We start from the raw sequence: 16,456 nt of genomic DNA on the forward strand, positions 1-16,456 counted from the left end.
GAAATTCTGTAAGAAAAGTAAGCAAACTGTCCGCTCTCTGACCCAGCAATCCCATTACTGACTGGGCTTATTCCTAAAGGAAGTCAAAAACAGAAAGATACTCATGCACACGTGTGCAAGCACACACACACACACACACACACACACACACCCCACATGCATATTCGTAGCAGCACTATTTGTCAAACACAGTCAAGTCACCAGACATTTTTAAGCAACCTACTATGTGCTGCTAGGCACTGATCTAAGCCCTGGGTATACAAAGAAAGGCAAAAAGCCATTTCTTCCCTGGAGGAGCTCCCAGTCCCATGGGGAGACAACAAGCTGACGACTGTACAAACCTGCTCTAGGCAGGGTAAGCTGGAGAGAATCAGTAGTGGGAAGGCACTAAGAATGAAGAATAGGGAAGGTGGGGCTTCAGCTAAGACTGGCAGGAGTCAGGAGGTGGAGATGAGGACAGAGAGCATTGCAGGCCTGGGGGATGGCCAGAGAAAATGCCCTTATGTCAGCAGGTCCGGGGTCTTGTGGGTAGAACAGGCAGGAGACACATGTCAGGGAGGAGGGGGCAGGGATTTCTATTAAGAAGATCCTTTGGAAGTTGAGAATGGGGAGAGGCCTGAGGCAGCAGACCCTGCCCGCCCCCCCAACCCCAGCAGCTACTGACATAGTCCAGACATGAGGACCAGGGAGTGGCAGGGTCAGAGGAGAGAAGGGGTTGCATCTAAGAGGTGCTACAGAGGCAAAGTCAATGGGACCTTGGCCACATATTGGATATGGGGATGGGAGAGAGAAGGAGTCCAAGATGACACAGAGGTTGTGAGCCTGAGGGACTAGGAGGATGGTGATGTCCTCAAGAGTAATGGGAGGGGCAGCTAGGTGGCGCAGTGGATAAAGCACCAGCCCTGGATTCAGGAGTACCTGAGTTCAAATCCGGCCTCAGACACTTGACACGTACTAGCTGTGTGACCCTGGGCAAGTCACTTAACCCTCATTGCCCCACCAAAAAAATGTCTATAGAACATCCAGTTTGAAGTGTCTGAAAGGTAGAGACTAGAGGTCAGCAAAGAGTCTAGGGCAGGATGGGTAGATGTGAGGATCCTGAGCATAGAGATGGTAATAAAATGCATGGGAGCTGAAGAGATCCCCCAGTGATGCAGTATAGAGGGGGAAGATAAAAGGGCCTAGCTCAGAGCCCTGAGGAACACCTGGGGTCAGAGGGCATGACCTGGAGGAGGATCCAGCAAAGGAGACAGAGGAGGAGCGACCAGAGGTGGTGGGGAAGAGAACCAGGAGTGGGGCAATCCTGAAAACCTAGAGACAAGAGACTACCTAGAAGGAGAGAGGGAGCAGGTTTGGTAAAATGATAAGGTTGGAAGCCAGAAGGGAGAGAGAGGAAAGGAAGTGGGGGCACCAAAGGTAGGAGGAGAAATATAGGTGACAGCTATCAGTAATGGATAGGTCAGGTAAGAGTTCTTTGAGAATGGGGAGATGTGGGCATGTTTGTAGGCAGTAGGCAAGGAGCCAAGAGACAGGGAGAGATTGAAGATAAGTGAGAGAACACAGATGACAAGAGCAGGTAATCTGTTGGAGGAGCCCAGATGGAATGATATCACTTGGGCAGGAGAAAGGTCACTTCATGTTAGACAGGTGAAGGAGATGAAAATGAGAGAAGATGAAGATGAGAGAGAGGGAAAGAATGATTGATGCGGCAAGTTCCCAAAGAAAAAGAGAAATCTAGTTCCTTCTTTAGAGAGAGTCACATGAAATAATGAGAAAGCAGCAGCTCAAGAGTATCAGAGCTGGAGACCTTGAGACAAGGGGGGGATCCAAGGGGTGCTGGAGCCAGCCAGTATCATCTTATGAAAGCTGATTGTTAAATGTTCGAGTGAACATTTACACCTTAGAAACTGGCCAAGACTATAAATTGGGGCTTGAGTTATTTTCTTATTTATTATCTAATACTTAAGAAAGTGATGAAGAAATTGTTTATGATGCAGATTAACTTTGTTTTGGAAGCAATTGGAGTTAAGTGACTTGCCCAGGGTCACACAGCTAGTAAGTGTCTAAGGCCAGATTTGAACTCAGGTCTTCCTGACTCTAGGGCAGGTGGTCTATTCACTGTAGTGTCACCTGGCTGTCCCAATGCAGATGAAATTTTAAAGTGTGCTGTACCTCCTTTTTTTTCAGAGCCAGTTATTAACCCTTTATCAACATACCCCTGGGGAGCTCACAGTGGCCTGAAGTGGTATGAGGTTTCATGGCAAATGTGGGCCTTGAAGAATGAACAGAATGTATATAATTGGAACAGTATTTTTTTTTGTGGGGCAATGAGGATTAAGTGACTTGCCCAGGGTCAAACAGCTAGTAAGTGTCAAGTGTCTGAGACCGGATTTGAACTTAGGTCCTCCTGAATCCAGGGCTGGTGCTTTATCCACTGTGCTACCTAGCTGCCCCAAATTGGAACAGTACTAAGAAAATTAGCCAACCATTCTGGAGAACAATTTGGAACTATGCCCAAAGGACTATAGAACTGTGCATACCCTTTGATCCAGCAATACCACTGCTAGGTTTCTAACCTCAAAGATATCCCCCAAAAGAGAAAAAGGCCTATTCGTATAAAAATATTGATAGCAGCTCTTTTTGTGGTGGCTAAGAATTGGAAATGAAAGGAATGCCCATCCACTGGGGAATGGCTAAAGAAGCTGTGGTATATGATGGTGATGGATGACTTCAGAAAGGCCTGTAAAGACATGTATCAAATGATGTATAGTGAAGTGAGCAGAACCAAGAGAGCATTGTGCATAAAGACAGCAATACTGTTTGATGAAGAACTGTGAATGACTTGACTATTCTCAACAATACAACGAAACAAATCAATCCCAAAGGACTATGGATGAAACATACTATCCACCTCCAAAGAAAGAACTGATATTGATGGAACAGACTGAAGCCTGCTATGTTTCACTTTCTTTCATTTTTTTCTTTTATTCAAGTTTTCTTGTACAAAATGACTAACATGGTGATGTTTTCCATCATCATAAAAAAGAAAATTAGCATAGCGCATGAGGGGACACTCAGGAAATGGGTTTGGTTACAGTAGAAGGGACATGTAGGGGAGCAGTGACAAAATAGGTCTGAAATGTAGGACTGGGTTAGTCACAGGTTTCCAAGGCCAGGCCACAGTGCCTGGATTTTGGATTTTATCTGATATAGTCGAGCTTTCAGGAGATGATTTTGGCAGTATTGTGGTGGCCAGATTGGTAAGGGGAACAGACAGAGGCAGGAAGAGCAGTTAGTAAGTTGTGGCAGTAAATGAGGCATGAAGATCATTAAGTGGCAGTCAAAAACATTTATTAATCAACTACTGTATGGCAAGTACCTACTATGTGCTCTAGGGATACAAAGAAAGGCAAGAGACAGCCCCGGCTCTCAAGAAGCGATAATTAGATGATAAGCTCTCTGAAAAACTACATCTGGGGGAGGGCAGAGGGCAGAGGGCAGAGCCTTCTGAAAGCCAAAATGACAAGATGGAAATTGGAAAAGACACTAACAATGGAAACAGGGAAGGGGAAGGAAAAGCAAGAGGACAAGGCAGCCAGAAGAGCAGTGAGTTCCAAGTAGCCCATGTTTCCTGAGGCCTAGCTACAGGAGTTGCGTCTGAGCACTCCAAAACAGACTTGTTGGTAATTGTGGCAACCAGCAATTTGTAAATCAGACCAGATGACGTTCATAGCATTAATCCATGACACTTTTCAGAAGAGCAACTAGAGGCAGAAGTGAGGTACAGTGGAGAGAGGACTGGATTTAGAGCCAGGAAGACCCGGCTTCAAATCCCACCTCGGACTCTTCCTGGATGTCTAACCATGAGCAAGTTGTTTTGCCTTGTTTGGTCTCCATTTCCTCATCTGGAAAATGGGAGTAATAACAACACCTATCTCATGGGGATGCTAAGAGGATCAAATATGATAACATAGAGAAAACCTTGCCATGAAATATGTATGTATGTGTATGTATGTGTGCGTATATACATATACACACATATACTCCATTACTGCTACACATGACCATCCCAAAAGATGCTTAAGACACAACATCTGCACTTGGTAAAAAGGATACACCTACCTTGAACCACAACATCTGGCTTGGGAACAGTTGAAAACCTACGGTTCAGAGGATCAATTTCCCCAGGTGCTAAAAACCCCTAAGAAAAAAGCAGAAATAAACCAATTACAAACTCTCTGATGGGACAAGCTTGCATTGGCCCAAACCCTGCAACAAGAACGCCGCATGGAAGCAGGGTTGGGCACCTGTAACCGGGGGGGAGCGCCCCTATTTGGTGCAACACAGCAGGAGGAGAATGGGAGTCGGGAGGCCCATTCTGCTGTTTATGCCCTGTAACCTTGGGCAAGTCACAGCCTCTCTGGGCCTCAGTTTCTTCATCTGGACCAAATGATTACCAAGCTCCTGTGGTGGGAGCAATATCCTCACACTCTCTTACCCTCCCCCTCCAAGTCAGGGTGGTTAAAAAAAGAAAAGATATTGAAACTTAATTAGCTTAAAAGCCTAACAGTTCAGGCCACTGAAATCACTTCCTGGAAGTCTGGATGGAAGGTCATAATAGGCAATTATAAAGGCAGAGGAGCTTCATTCACATCCCCTTTGAATAAAGCTCCTTTAATTAGATATTGACAGACCTGTGATTAGCTCATTTTGTTTCCAGATCAAACACCACTGACTAGGGCTCTGGCCTGATTCCGGCCCAGTCCGGCCCAGCCCAGTCCAGCCCAGCCCAGGCCAGCCCAGCTCTCATCTAAACTCCAAACTTATGATCTCATGACTTTCCGCCAAGTTCTTTTCTCCAGAGCTCAGTTTTGTTTCAGACTCCAGCCTTCCGTGGACATGTCCTATCTGGTTGCAAAGCTCACAGCGCCAGCCTCCATAATTCAGCTCCTCTGTCCTGCTGATTTCTCATTTGTCTCTCTCTATGCCATGTCGCCTGCTCAGCAAGTCACCTTGGGCTTAGGAGTTGCCGAGACACACACAGTGCAGTGAACTTAATCTCCCCTTAAGAATTGTGTTACTCAAAAGTTCTAGGATGTCAAGAGAAAATAACAAAAATCAAATGAAAATTGAAAAAGGTAGGAATGAAGGGGGAATAACATTTCCAGACCTCAAACTATATTACAAAGCAGCAGTCATCAAAACCATCTGGTATTAGTTTAAAAATAGAGAAGTAGATCGATGGAACAGACTAGACAAGGGAGAATTAGAAATCATGGAACTCAATAAGCCAGAGTTTGATACAGTGAAAAACATACGTTACTTTGGAAAGAACTCTCTATTTAATAAGGACTGTTTGGAAAACTGGAAAGCGAGCTAGCAGAAGCTCAGCTTCGGCCAATATCTTACACCATATTCCACAATAAATTCAAAATGGGAGAATATTTGGGACCAGACCATTTAAACGGGAAAAAAGAAGCAGATCACATACTACCCCACAGGAGATGGATTCTTCAGCAAACAATTACAAAAGATAAAAGAGATCATTTTGATTAGCCAGTCGTGTAAAGCTGCTGCACAAATGAATGAAGGCACCTAGGATAAGAAGGGAAGTGGCTGAATGGGGAAGAAAAACAAAACAAAACCTTTATATCAAATATCTCTGACAGAGATGTGGAATCCAAAATAGATTGAAAATGAACAGACTAAAAGTGAAGTAATTAAAGGATGTGAATAAATGGGTCTCAAAAGAAGAAATGTGAAATATTAACAACCATGGCAAAGAATGCCCCAAGTCACTTGGCAGCCAGCAAATTGGCAAAGATGACAAAAGGTAAAATTGGTCAATGTTGATGGGCTTACGGAAAGACACGTGTACCAATGCCTTGCTGGCAGAGTTGGGAATTAGAACTACCATTCTAGAAAGCCACTTGGAATTATGCTGAGAAAATGGACCATACCCTTTGACCCTGAGCTTCCATTGCTAGGCATATGCCCCAAGGAGGTCCCTGACACACCAAAATATTTATAGCAGCCCATCTGGGGGGGGTAGCAAAGAACCAGAAACCAAGATGCCTGTCAAGTAGGGAGTGGCTAAAGAAGTTGTAGCACATGGATATAATTGAATATGTCTGTGCTATAAGAAATGATGAATGTGATGAACATGTGGCCTGAGGCAAAGTGAAGCAAGCAGAGCCAAGAAGGCAACAGACACACCATGACTCCAGCCCCGCAATTCCCCAGAGGCAGAAGGTACACGTGTGTGACACTCTGCATTCAATGTCTGATTTTTTTTCAGTGTAGCGATTGGTTTTGCTGACAATCTTTTTTTCTTATTCTTCTTTTTTAAAAAAGATTTTTTTTTTGGTACACAGAATGACTCTCTGCACTGAGCAATGGGGAAGGATACAGAGAGAAATGGAGGCAATATGACAAAAGATATCGATAAAAATTAATTTTAAAAATCTTTGAATTATACAAAAAAAACAAATGAAGAATGGCACCAAAAAATTAAAAGGAAAATGAATGTTGAAAAATTATAAAAAACAAGTCTAAACCCAAAGAACAGTTACTTCCCTGCCACTCCTTGGCAGAGAGGACCCATGGGTGCAAAACCTTACATACAGTGCCAAATATTTGCTGATATGCTGTTCATTTTCTTGAATTCCCCCCTTCTTCTTTTTCTTTATTCTTAAACTCTCTGTAATAAGAAATGGCTCTCTGGGAGAGGATTGGATACAATTAAAAGATAGAAAGAAAAATCTAATTGTTGAAAAAGAAATGCATTCCTCCCTCCTCTCCCTGTTCTGCTTGGCTCCATCTCTCTGCTCACCTGACCCCAAAGCTTGGGATGGTGGGGCAATGGGACACAGTGGTCCTCTTAAACTATTTCATACGGCCTTGTTGGCATACCCAGAAAAGATGCAGTAGGAAGCTGTCTATCCCAGAGGAAAGGCTGAGCATCACTGTCCTGGGAAAGTAGGGACCCCGCCCTGCCCCACCCAGTGGGAGGACTTGACCTGTCTTTTATAGAAGATGATACCTGATGATACTTTCTGGCAGAAACCACAAGTTCAATAGTCTCAGGGAAGTCTCCCCCACCTTTAGATGGCAGTACAGGGCTAGAGCCTTCAAGTTCTGGGAAAATGCAGGAGGGAGGGGCAAATTGGTTTTAAGTTAAATGAAAAGGCATCAGGGCACAGAAGACTTGGTAAAGTTATGCAGTGAAGTAAGGAGAACCAGGAAAAGAAAATACCTGATGCCTTTAATGATGGAAATGGGAAATCGGCAACAACAACAAAATCAATGCTATGGAATTCTAACAACTACATTTGGCCTGCCACACAGAAGGCCCTAGTTTCCTTCTCCCCCTCCAAGAAAAGTCATGAGAATAAAAAAAAAAAAAGGGAACTCAGGATGTGAAGCCCACACCCCATTAATGTGTTGCTTAGTTTGGCAGAACCACTTTTTGGTCTCTCTTTGTAAATCCTTTGTTCTATGAGAAGGCTCTGCCGGCGGGAAAGCAGGGTTAGGGCAAGGGTTCCCAGCCTGGAGCCCATGAACCTGTTTTAGTTAAATGTTGATAGCTGTATTTCAATAGAACTGGTTTTCTTTGTAACCCTATGCACTTCATTTCAACACTTTATTCTGAGAAGGGGTTCACAGGCTTCCCCAGGCTACCAAAGAGGCCCAAGACACAGAGAAGGTGAAGAAGCCCTGGTTTAGCAGAAAATGAAGCCAATGAACAAAAGCCATAAGTGAAGTTTCTAAGTCAGCAATTTACATTTGTGTTTTAAGGAATGTCAATCTTTTTTTGGTTTGCAAAATAAGAAAAGAGAAACCCTGCCTTTTAACTGGGCCTTAAAGCAGGAAGACCAAAGATAGAGAATGGACTCTTCCAATGAGGAGAGCAGTTTTCCCAGGAAGCACAGGTTCTGGCCCTCACTTCCCCCAGATAAGCATCAAGAGTCCTTGGCAGAAAATATCCTCAGATTGGCCATTGTCCTTTTTTCTTTTCTTTTTTTTCTTTTTACTTGTCATTACTGCTATTTGCTCTACCCTAAACACAGAGAGAAATGAAGACAAAACCTGGGGTTCAAAGGAGAGGGACTAGGGCCATGGCATATGTCAGCCTATGAACCCAGCTCTCTACTGAGATCCATAAGTCATGCCTCAGAGATGAGCCTTGTAGGCCCACCATAGGTCATAGCTGCTCCCAAAGGCCCAGGTGGTTTTAGGTTTGGAATGAGCAGTTTTCTAGTGTCCAGTGACTGTCCTGTGGTTGTCAGGCCCAGGCTCCATTATAGCTGGGAGGCAGCAGGCCTCCCAGGCCTGGAGACTTGAGGTCAAAGCACAGGCAGGTCCCTCTACATCATCTCTCCGAGCCTCAATCTTCTCATCTACAAAGCAGAGATGATGATAATAAGAATAACAACAACAATAATAACTAACATTTATATTGCATTTGAAGGTTTGCTTAGAAAACTGAGATTGAGCAATATTAAATGACTTTTAAGGTCCTTGAGGCAGGGACTATCTTTTACTTTTCTTTGTATCCCCAGTGTGGGTCAGTGCTTGGCATCCAGCAGGTGCTTAATAAATAATTGACTGATTGGCTAATTTGCTGGAAGTCACACAGCTAATAAGGGTCTGAGCTGGAATTTCAAACCAGATCTTCCTAAGTCGAAGAGCAGGGCTTGAGCAGGTACGCCACCTAGTGCCCATCACTTGTTTGAGGAACTTTAATGCCTTCAGCCACCTGGCAGAAGGGATAGTGACAACCAGAGGCCTGTATGGTGAGAGGACACAAACCTGATTGGCTAGCCAAAGGGCCTGGGAACTCTGAGCTAAAAAAAAAGGCAGAAGGGGTCACACAAACTACATGTGAGCCCACGTGAAAGGGCCTGTATGTGAGCGGAAGAACTGGAATGTGAGTCGGTGGCAGTGAGTCCCCCATCCCTGGCAGCACTTTGGATGTTTCAGAAGGGATGCATAAGAAAAAAAGCAGTCAGTAGAGGTTGGGCTGCATGCCCCTAGCACTCCCATCGAGCCCTAAAGCATTCTGGAATGACTGAGAATACAGACATACCTTAGCCAGACTCCATGAACTGTTTCCATTTAAAAGTTAGGTGAGTGTTTTTTATTCATTCACTTGGCAAGCCTTTATTAAGCATCTATTGTATTCCAGGAACAACACTCCCTACTGAACACACATAAAAATGAAACAATCCCTGACTTCAAGGAGCTTACATTCAATTGAAGGGAAATAAAAGGAGAACAGTTAACTAAATAAAAATGTATTTAAAGTAATTTTTGGGAAACACACAATGGAGGAGATTCAGAGAGGTGACACGTGAGCGAGAGGTCTTAAGGCCATCAGAGTCACATGAAGGGTGGTGGGGCCACCTATATGGGTTCAATCCAACAAGCATGAATGAAGCCCTGGGCTAGAAGCTGAGCAGTCACTTCCAAAGATGAAATGTAGCTGTGGGCCTTGAAAACTTTAAGGTCCACTTAGCATCCCTTTGGGCCTACCTCCCTTCCTGCCCTCTTATTACTCTCTCAACTGCAACGAACTCCCGTCACCAACCCTTCCGGAGACCCCTTGGCACTTCTCTGCACATTCATGATGGCTCCTGAGGGCACTGCCACCACCAACTTAATGACAAACAGAAAGGAGGCTAGTTATAAGCTGCTCAAGGTCCCTCAGATTAGGAGCAGGCAATGAACATCAACAGTCTTCTCTAGAAGCCCTTCTAACAAACAGCAGCAAGTCATCACCTCAACTCAAAAAGGATAGTCCCCACCCCACAAATTGGCTGTGAGGTTCAGCTGGGGTCAGGGAGCTTTGGAAAGAGTTCCGCAAACCTCCAAGTGCCAAAGAAATTCATGGTATTATTGTTGTCACTATTACTAAGAATAATGGTAATAATTTCCTCAAGAAAGGACCTCACTCCAGAAAACCGCAAACTAAAGCTCTGGAAAGATGAAAGGCATCATCTTTTAGCATCACAGCATTCCTAATGGGGGGAATGGGAATCCCCCCTCTAACATGTGGGCCCACGAGACTCTCCCAGAGGCCCTCCAAAGGCAGACAACTCACTACCTCCAAGGAGGCCTTTTCACTTCGGGACAGCTGGCATTGGTGGGAAAATTCTCCTGACACAAGCCTACCCTGGCTTCTTTGACACTTTCCCTTATTGCTGCTCCTAGGTCTGCCCTCCTTGCCCAAGCACAGCAAAGCTAATCGCTCCTTCACATGTCCTGTCCCCCCTGGCTACACAGGGCCACTTCCTCCAAGTGGTCCTCCTCAGGTGCCTGCTTTGCTTCAGTTCAACCTTGCCCTGCCATGCCTGATGTGTGCCTAGGACATGGAGAACCTGGGTGTGAAAAGTCCCAAGAGGATCGCGACTCTTCTTACCTCTGCCATCAGGTTTCCCAGGATGTACAGGGACTGGCCCCACATGTGAGGCAGCTTGCCCATGGGCACTCGGTCCACAGTGTGAGGATGCTGGTACTCTTCATCAACCTATAAGAAGCCATATGAGCAGCAATTTCAAATGTTAGAGACAGGAGACAATCCCAGGGTTCTGGGACCCGGGCAGATTTGTGCTCCCTGTTTCTGGCCAAGGGGCCAAATATAGGAATGACTGACAAGAGCTCCTTCCATGCATCTTTAGAGAAAGGAAAGACTGTCTCCTCAATCCTTAGAGTGCTCCAGTAGGGAAAAGGGCCCCAAGCGTTATCTGAGTAGAACATGGATGGGTCCTCAGCTAGCCCTGGCCTAAGCCACCACCCCCTCAGATAAGAGGTGGCTATCAAATATGGCAGCTTCTCAGGCACATCATCCCAGCATCTCCTCACCATGGATGCCCAGCCCCCAAATGTGAGCCCTGAGACACAATCTACAAATGATAAAAGCACAGGCTCATTCCTGGGGCCTCAAAAATCAAGGCTGCACCTGCCTCAGTCCCAGGGGACCCAGGAATTGTGAGGAAGGCCAATCCTTTCTTCTCTTGCTGCACATTGCTCACCTTTTCAGGAGGGACACTGTAGAGCTCAGGCAGAAGGCGAACCCCATTCTTGCCCTTGATAAGGACTCCTTCGAGAGCTTCCCGGTACTCCTGGACCTGCAAATGAGAGCAAGGCACAGGGACACTTTAGGGTCCTTCCCTGGGAGGGCCTGGAGGTGGAGCTAAGCCAACAGGGTGCCACTGCCAAGGTACTTCATCCTGGATTGAGGGCAACAAGGTGGGCAGAATCAAAAGAGCAGGGTGGGCCTGCTGGGGCTAAGCCATGAACAAGGGAAAGCAGACTGGCCAATGACCTAGGCCAAGCAGGACTTCCCCTGAGGTGCTCAAAGCACTGCAGCCAAAACCCAGCCCAAGGGCTGGGAAGCCAGGCAGTGAGAGCAGAGTCCATGCAGCCAGAAGGGCAGTGGGAGCATCATGGGGAAGCTGAGGGGAATGGAGCCTGCCAGGTGCCAGCAGGAGGATGGGGAAGCCAGGCACCTGGGCTCCCTGAGCACTTAAAGCCTTGAACTCCTGGACCAAAGGACCACATGCATGATTCTGCATGCTTGCAAACTGCAAGGATGTTTGCCAAGAATGTCTGGAACTCTAGCAATGTTAATTACTAGCATCAGGGAAAGATCTCAGTGATTGTTGGTGTGAAATCATCGTTATTATCTGAAAACATTTGCCAAGTGCCCTCCATGGAGCTCTGCAAGCCTTCCCTCTCCTCCTATGCTGAGCAGGAGGCCCTGGGCACAGGAGCTAGGGTGCAGCAATCAGTGTCAGATATCATGTCAGGCACTGGGAACCCAAAGACAGACATGAACCGGGTCCTGTCCTCAATATGCTTTCATTCAATTGGGAAATACAGATAATCCTGGCTAGCATTTATATAGCACTTGGAGGTTCTCCCCGTCACTGCTCCACCCAGTGACCTAAGACAACCCCACGCACATAAATATACACAAAATAGGTGTTGGGGGAGGCAGAGATTGAGAAAGATTTCAGGAGAGAAGGAGGTACTTGAACTGAGCCTCGAAGGAAAATAGAAATTCTCAGAGATGTCATGAGGAGAGACATCATGTCAAACGTGAGGAACAGTGTGTACAAAGGCTCCAAGGCAGAATATAGGCAGCTATTATCTGAGGCACACAGTGTGGACCACGTACACACAGGAGGACCTGGAAAAGTAAGAAGCTGCCTATCACAGGAGACGACAGACTATTTGATCCTGAAGATAACAAGGAGCCACTATAGTTGATTGAGCGTGTGTAAGAGGGGATGAGGGAGGCTGATATGGTCAGACCTCCACTTTCAAAGAATTGCCATGGCTTCCGAGTGGAGGACGGTTTGGAGGGAGGACAAGCTTGAGGCAGGGGAGCCAATAATCCAGGAGAGAGATGAGGAGGATCAGAGGAAAGAAGGGGGAGGATTCAAGGTATGTTGTGAAGATAGAAGTGACAAGATTTAACAACAAGTTGGTCAGAAGGCAAAGGAGCTAGGACTACAACCAAGAATTATCTACCCAACGAAATCAAAGCATAATACTTCAAAGAGGAAAATGGTCATTCAATGAAATAGAAGGATTTCAAGCTTTCACAAGGAAAAAACCAGAATTGAACAAAAAAAAAAGATCTCCAATATCAAGACCCAAGAGAAGTCCAAAAAAGATAAAAGGGGGAAGAAAATATAAGGGATTCAATAGGGCTGAACTGTTTACATCCCTCCATGAGAAGATGATACTTATAATTCTTAAAAAATGTACCACTAAGAGTTCATCTATAAGGAATACATAGAGGGCATGGGTATAAGGTGAGTTTGAGGGAATGACAAAAAATAATTAAGGGATGAGAAATAGGAGTACATAGGGTGCAGAAGGAAGGGAGAGGTAGAATGGGGTAAATTATTTCACATTAAGAGGCTGAAAAACCTATTACAGTAGAGGGGAAGATGGGAGGGTGGGTGATGGATATCGCTTGAACCTTACTCTCATCAGTATTGGCTCAAAGAGGGAATAATATACACAATCAGTTGAATATAGAAATCTATCTTACCCAACAGAAAAGCAGGAGGGGAGGAGTTTAAATAAAAGCAGGGTTGCGGGAAGACACTGACAGAAAAGAAGGCAGACCAGGAGAGGTGGTAGACAGAAACAAAACACTGGTGAAGAGGGAAAGGGTAAAAGGAGAGAGAGGACAAACAGAAGGAAAAATAGGATGAAGTGAAATACACAGTAATCATAGCTGTGAATGTGAATGGGATGAACTCTTCCATAAAATGGAAGCAGATAGCAGAGTGGATAAAATACCAGAATCCTACAATATGTTGTTTATAAAAAACACGCTTGAAGCAGAGACACAGAGTAAAGGTAAGTGGCTGTAGCAGAATCTATTGTGCTTCAACTGAAGTAAAAAAACAAAAACAAAAACAAACAGGGCTTGCAATCATGAGCTCAGACAAAGCAAAAGCAAGAACAGCCCTAATTAAAAGAGATAAGGAAGGAAACCACATCTTGCTAAAAGGTACCATAGACAATGAATAGCAAGACTAACCATATATGCACCAAGTGGTATAACATCTATCTTCTTGAAGGAGAAGTTAAGTGTTACAGGTTCATGACTAAACAAGAGAGAGAGAGCATTACGAAATGTAAAATGGATAATTTTGATTATATTAAATTAAAAAGCATTTGCACAAACAAAACCAATGCAACCAAGATTAGAAGGAAAGCAGAAAGCTGTGAAACAATATAGCAAGTGTCTCTGATAAAGGCCTCATTTCTTAATTATATAGAGAACTGAGTCAAATGTAGAAGAATACAAACCATTCCCCACTTGATAAATGGTCAAAGGATATTGGAAATTAAAGAGATGTCCATCAATTGGGGAATGGCTGAACAATCTGTGGTATATGAAGGTAATGGAATGCTTTTGTACAATAAGAAATAATGAACAGGCAGATTTCAGAAAAACTGGGAAAGAGTTGTACAAACTGATGCAAAGTGAAATGAACAGAACCAGGAAAACATTGTACACAGTGTCAGCAACATTGTGTGATGATCAACTATGGATGACTCAGCTCTTCTCAGCAACACAATGATCCATGAAAAGTACAAAGGACTCACAAAGGAAAAGGCTATCCACATTTAGATAAAGAACTGATGGCCTACAGCCAGCGGGCGGGTAAAGATGGCAGAGAGTAGCAACTGGGGCAACAAGAGTAGTGGTAGCAGCGGCAGCAGCGCTGGCAGCGCGGGCAAGGGGGCGGTGTCTGCAGAGCAGGTGGTTGCTGGCTTCAATCGCCTCCGGCAGGAACAGAGAGGCCTAGCATCCAAAGCAGCTGAGCTGGAAATGGAGTTGAATGAGCACAGCCTAGTGATAGATACACTGAGAGAAGTGGACCCGACCCGGAAGTGCTATCGGATGGTTGGGGGTGTGCTGGTGGAGCGAACTGTCAAAGAGGTGCTGCCTGCTTTGGAGGGTAACAAGGAGCAGATTCAGAAGATCATTGAGACACTGACCCAGCAGCTTCAAGCAAAGGGAAGGGAGTTGAATGACTTCAGGGAGAAACATAATATTCGGTTAATGGGTGAGGATGAGAAACCAGCAGCCAAGGACAATGGGGAGGGGTCTGGAGCCAAGGCCAGCTCAGCTGGCGTGCTAGTCTCCTAAGAATCAAAGACCTCTGGTGTGTTTTTTCTCCCATGCCTCTTACACATACCCTTTATTATTATTTTTCTTTGTTGCTGCTCTTGTAATATTTTTGTTAAATAAATGGTTTGGTCGCAATGCCCAAAAAAAAAAAAAAAAAGAACTGATGGACTCTGAATGAAGATCAAAGCATACTTTTTTCACTCACTTTATTCTCTATCATTTTTTCCCTTTTGATCTGTTTCTTCTTTTAAAACTGTGACTACTAATATGGAAATATGTTTTCTATGACAGCACATGTATAACCTATATCAGATTGCCTACCATTTTAGGAAGAGGGGAGAGGAGGAGAAAGGAGGGAGAAAAAATCTGGAACTCAAAATCTTATAAAAGTGAATTCTAAAAATAGACAATACAAGTTTGGTTTTGGACAAAACATGTGCAATTTGAGATTGCTGCAGGACACCCAATTTGAAACACCCAATAGACAGTTGGTGATAATGGAGAGATGATAAGGTCAGAAGCTAGACTGCAGGGGCAGCTAGGTGGTGCAGTGGATAGAGTACTGGCCCTGGAGTCAGGAGGACCTGAGTCCTCAGACACTTAACACTTACTAGCTGTGTGACCCTAAGCAAGTCACTTAACCCCAATTGCCTCACCAAAAAAAACCCCCAAAAAACCAAAACAGAAGCTAGACTGTAGGGAGTTTTTGAAGTAAGAAGAGAGGAAGTGTAATTGAGTAAATGATCCCAAGTTAGAATACTATGGATGGTGACAGGACAAGGAAATGAGTAAGCTTTTCTTTGTAACCCCAGCACTTAGCCCAGTGCTTGGCACACAGTAGGCCCTTAATAAATGTTTATTGACTGACTGACTGATGCAAGAGTAGAAGATTGTGCACAGTTGAGCTGGTCAACTAAAAGGTGGAGATTGAGAAGAGAATGTAACCAGTGCAAGGGTGATAGCCTGGGAAAGAGCTAAGTGATGAAAGGGCTGGAGGTCATGCTTGAGAATGAAGAACAGGGAAGAAATAAAGGAATTTCAGGGTTCTTGATCATGGGTGTGGCCAAGGTGGAGAGGAGAAGGAGGTTACAGAACTGGGAGGGCCCTAATATAAGGGCAAGGAAGACAGAGTCAGGCATGGAGTTCCTCGAGCAAAGAGCTCAATAGGCCTAACCCTTTGTACCCCAAGGACAAACAGATAGATGAGCAAACACTGAGGCAGATCATCCAAATCCCTGAGAACGTCCCACAGGGACAAAGGCTGAAGGGGAAAGCAGGATCTCAGGCCACCATACCTGTTCCACATTGCCACTGAAGACACCATCAAGGATGAAGTAGGTCCAGAACAAAGGCCATTCACACTCAATGTTCTCAAACAGCTTCAGCTCAGCTGGCTCATAGTACAGACGGTTAGGATCCTGTAAAAGCCAAGGCCTGTCATGTATCACCACCATCAGAGAGGCTACAGTCTCTGCCAATAGTCCACAGGAGGCCAGCAGCCTTTCCCCACCCAAAGATTGCCTATTGACAAGTAAAGCAAACAAACAAAAAAAGCAAAGGGAACCCAGGCCTATGGGCCTTATGCTACCATAGCTGTTGAACTGATTTTGATAGAAGCAGGTAGAGCAGGAAGGCCAGAAACTCAGGGGAATCTGGTGATCTGATGACTGTCCCCATGTGTTGAGTGTGCTCCTGGCCAAGCCTTGGGCATTTGACTCTCCTGCCCGCAGCTGGAGGGCTTAAGCACACAATACACTGGAGGGCTAGCCAAGGATGGCTACATTACCAATT

At 45.0% G+C, this 16,456-nt stretch overlaps 2 protein-coding genes across 3 annotated transcripts in view; one reads left to right on the forward strand and one right to left on the reverse strand.

Annotated features, from left to right (window-relative positions):
- PHKA1 (phosphorylase kinase regulatory subunit alpha 1) overlaps positions 1–16,456 on the reverse strand; it is an 80,150-nt gene that overhangs the window by 40,822 nt on the left and 22,872 nt on the right. For both annotated transcript variants that reach the window (XM_043974168.1, XM_043974166.1), the window contains exons 10-13: positions 15,961–16,083; positions 11,034–11,129; positions 10,421–10,528; positions 4,123–4,201 (exon numbers count right to left, since the gene is read on the reverse strand). In XM_043974168.1, coding sequence (XP_043830103.1) covers positions 4,123–4,201; positions 10,421–10,528; positions 11,034–11,129; positions 15,961–16,083 — 406 coding nt within the window. The remainder of the gene's footprint in view (positions 1–4,122; positions 4,202–10,420; positions 10,529–11,033; positions 11,130–15,960; positions 16,084–16,456) is intronic.
- On the forward strand, positions 14,201–14,683 carry LOC122733616 (prefoldin subunit 2-like). Its single transcript, XM_043974169.1, has one exon. It carries the CDS (start codon positions 14,201–14,203, stop codon positions 14,681–14,683), a length of 483 nt encoding a protein of 160 aa, XP_043830104.1.

The sequence above is a fragment of the Dromiciops gliroides genome, chromosome X, assembly GCF_019393635.1.
Source record: "Dromiciops gliroides isolate mDroGli1 chromosome X, mDroGli1.pri, whole genome shotgun sequence".
Lineage (NCBI taxonomy): Eukaryota > Metazoa > Chordata > Mammalia > Microbiotheria > Microbiotheriidae > Dromiciops > Dromiciops gliroides.

What these genes read in the sequence shown, in the direction of transcription:
- LOC122733616 (XM_043974169.1), top strand. Translation starts at nt 14,201, where the DNA reads ATGGCAGAGAGTAGCAACTGGGGCAACAAGAGTAGTGGTAGCAGCGGC.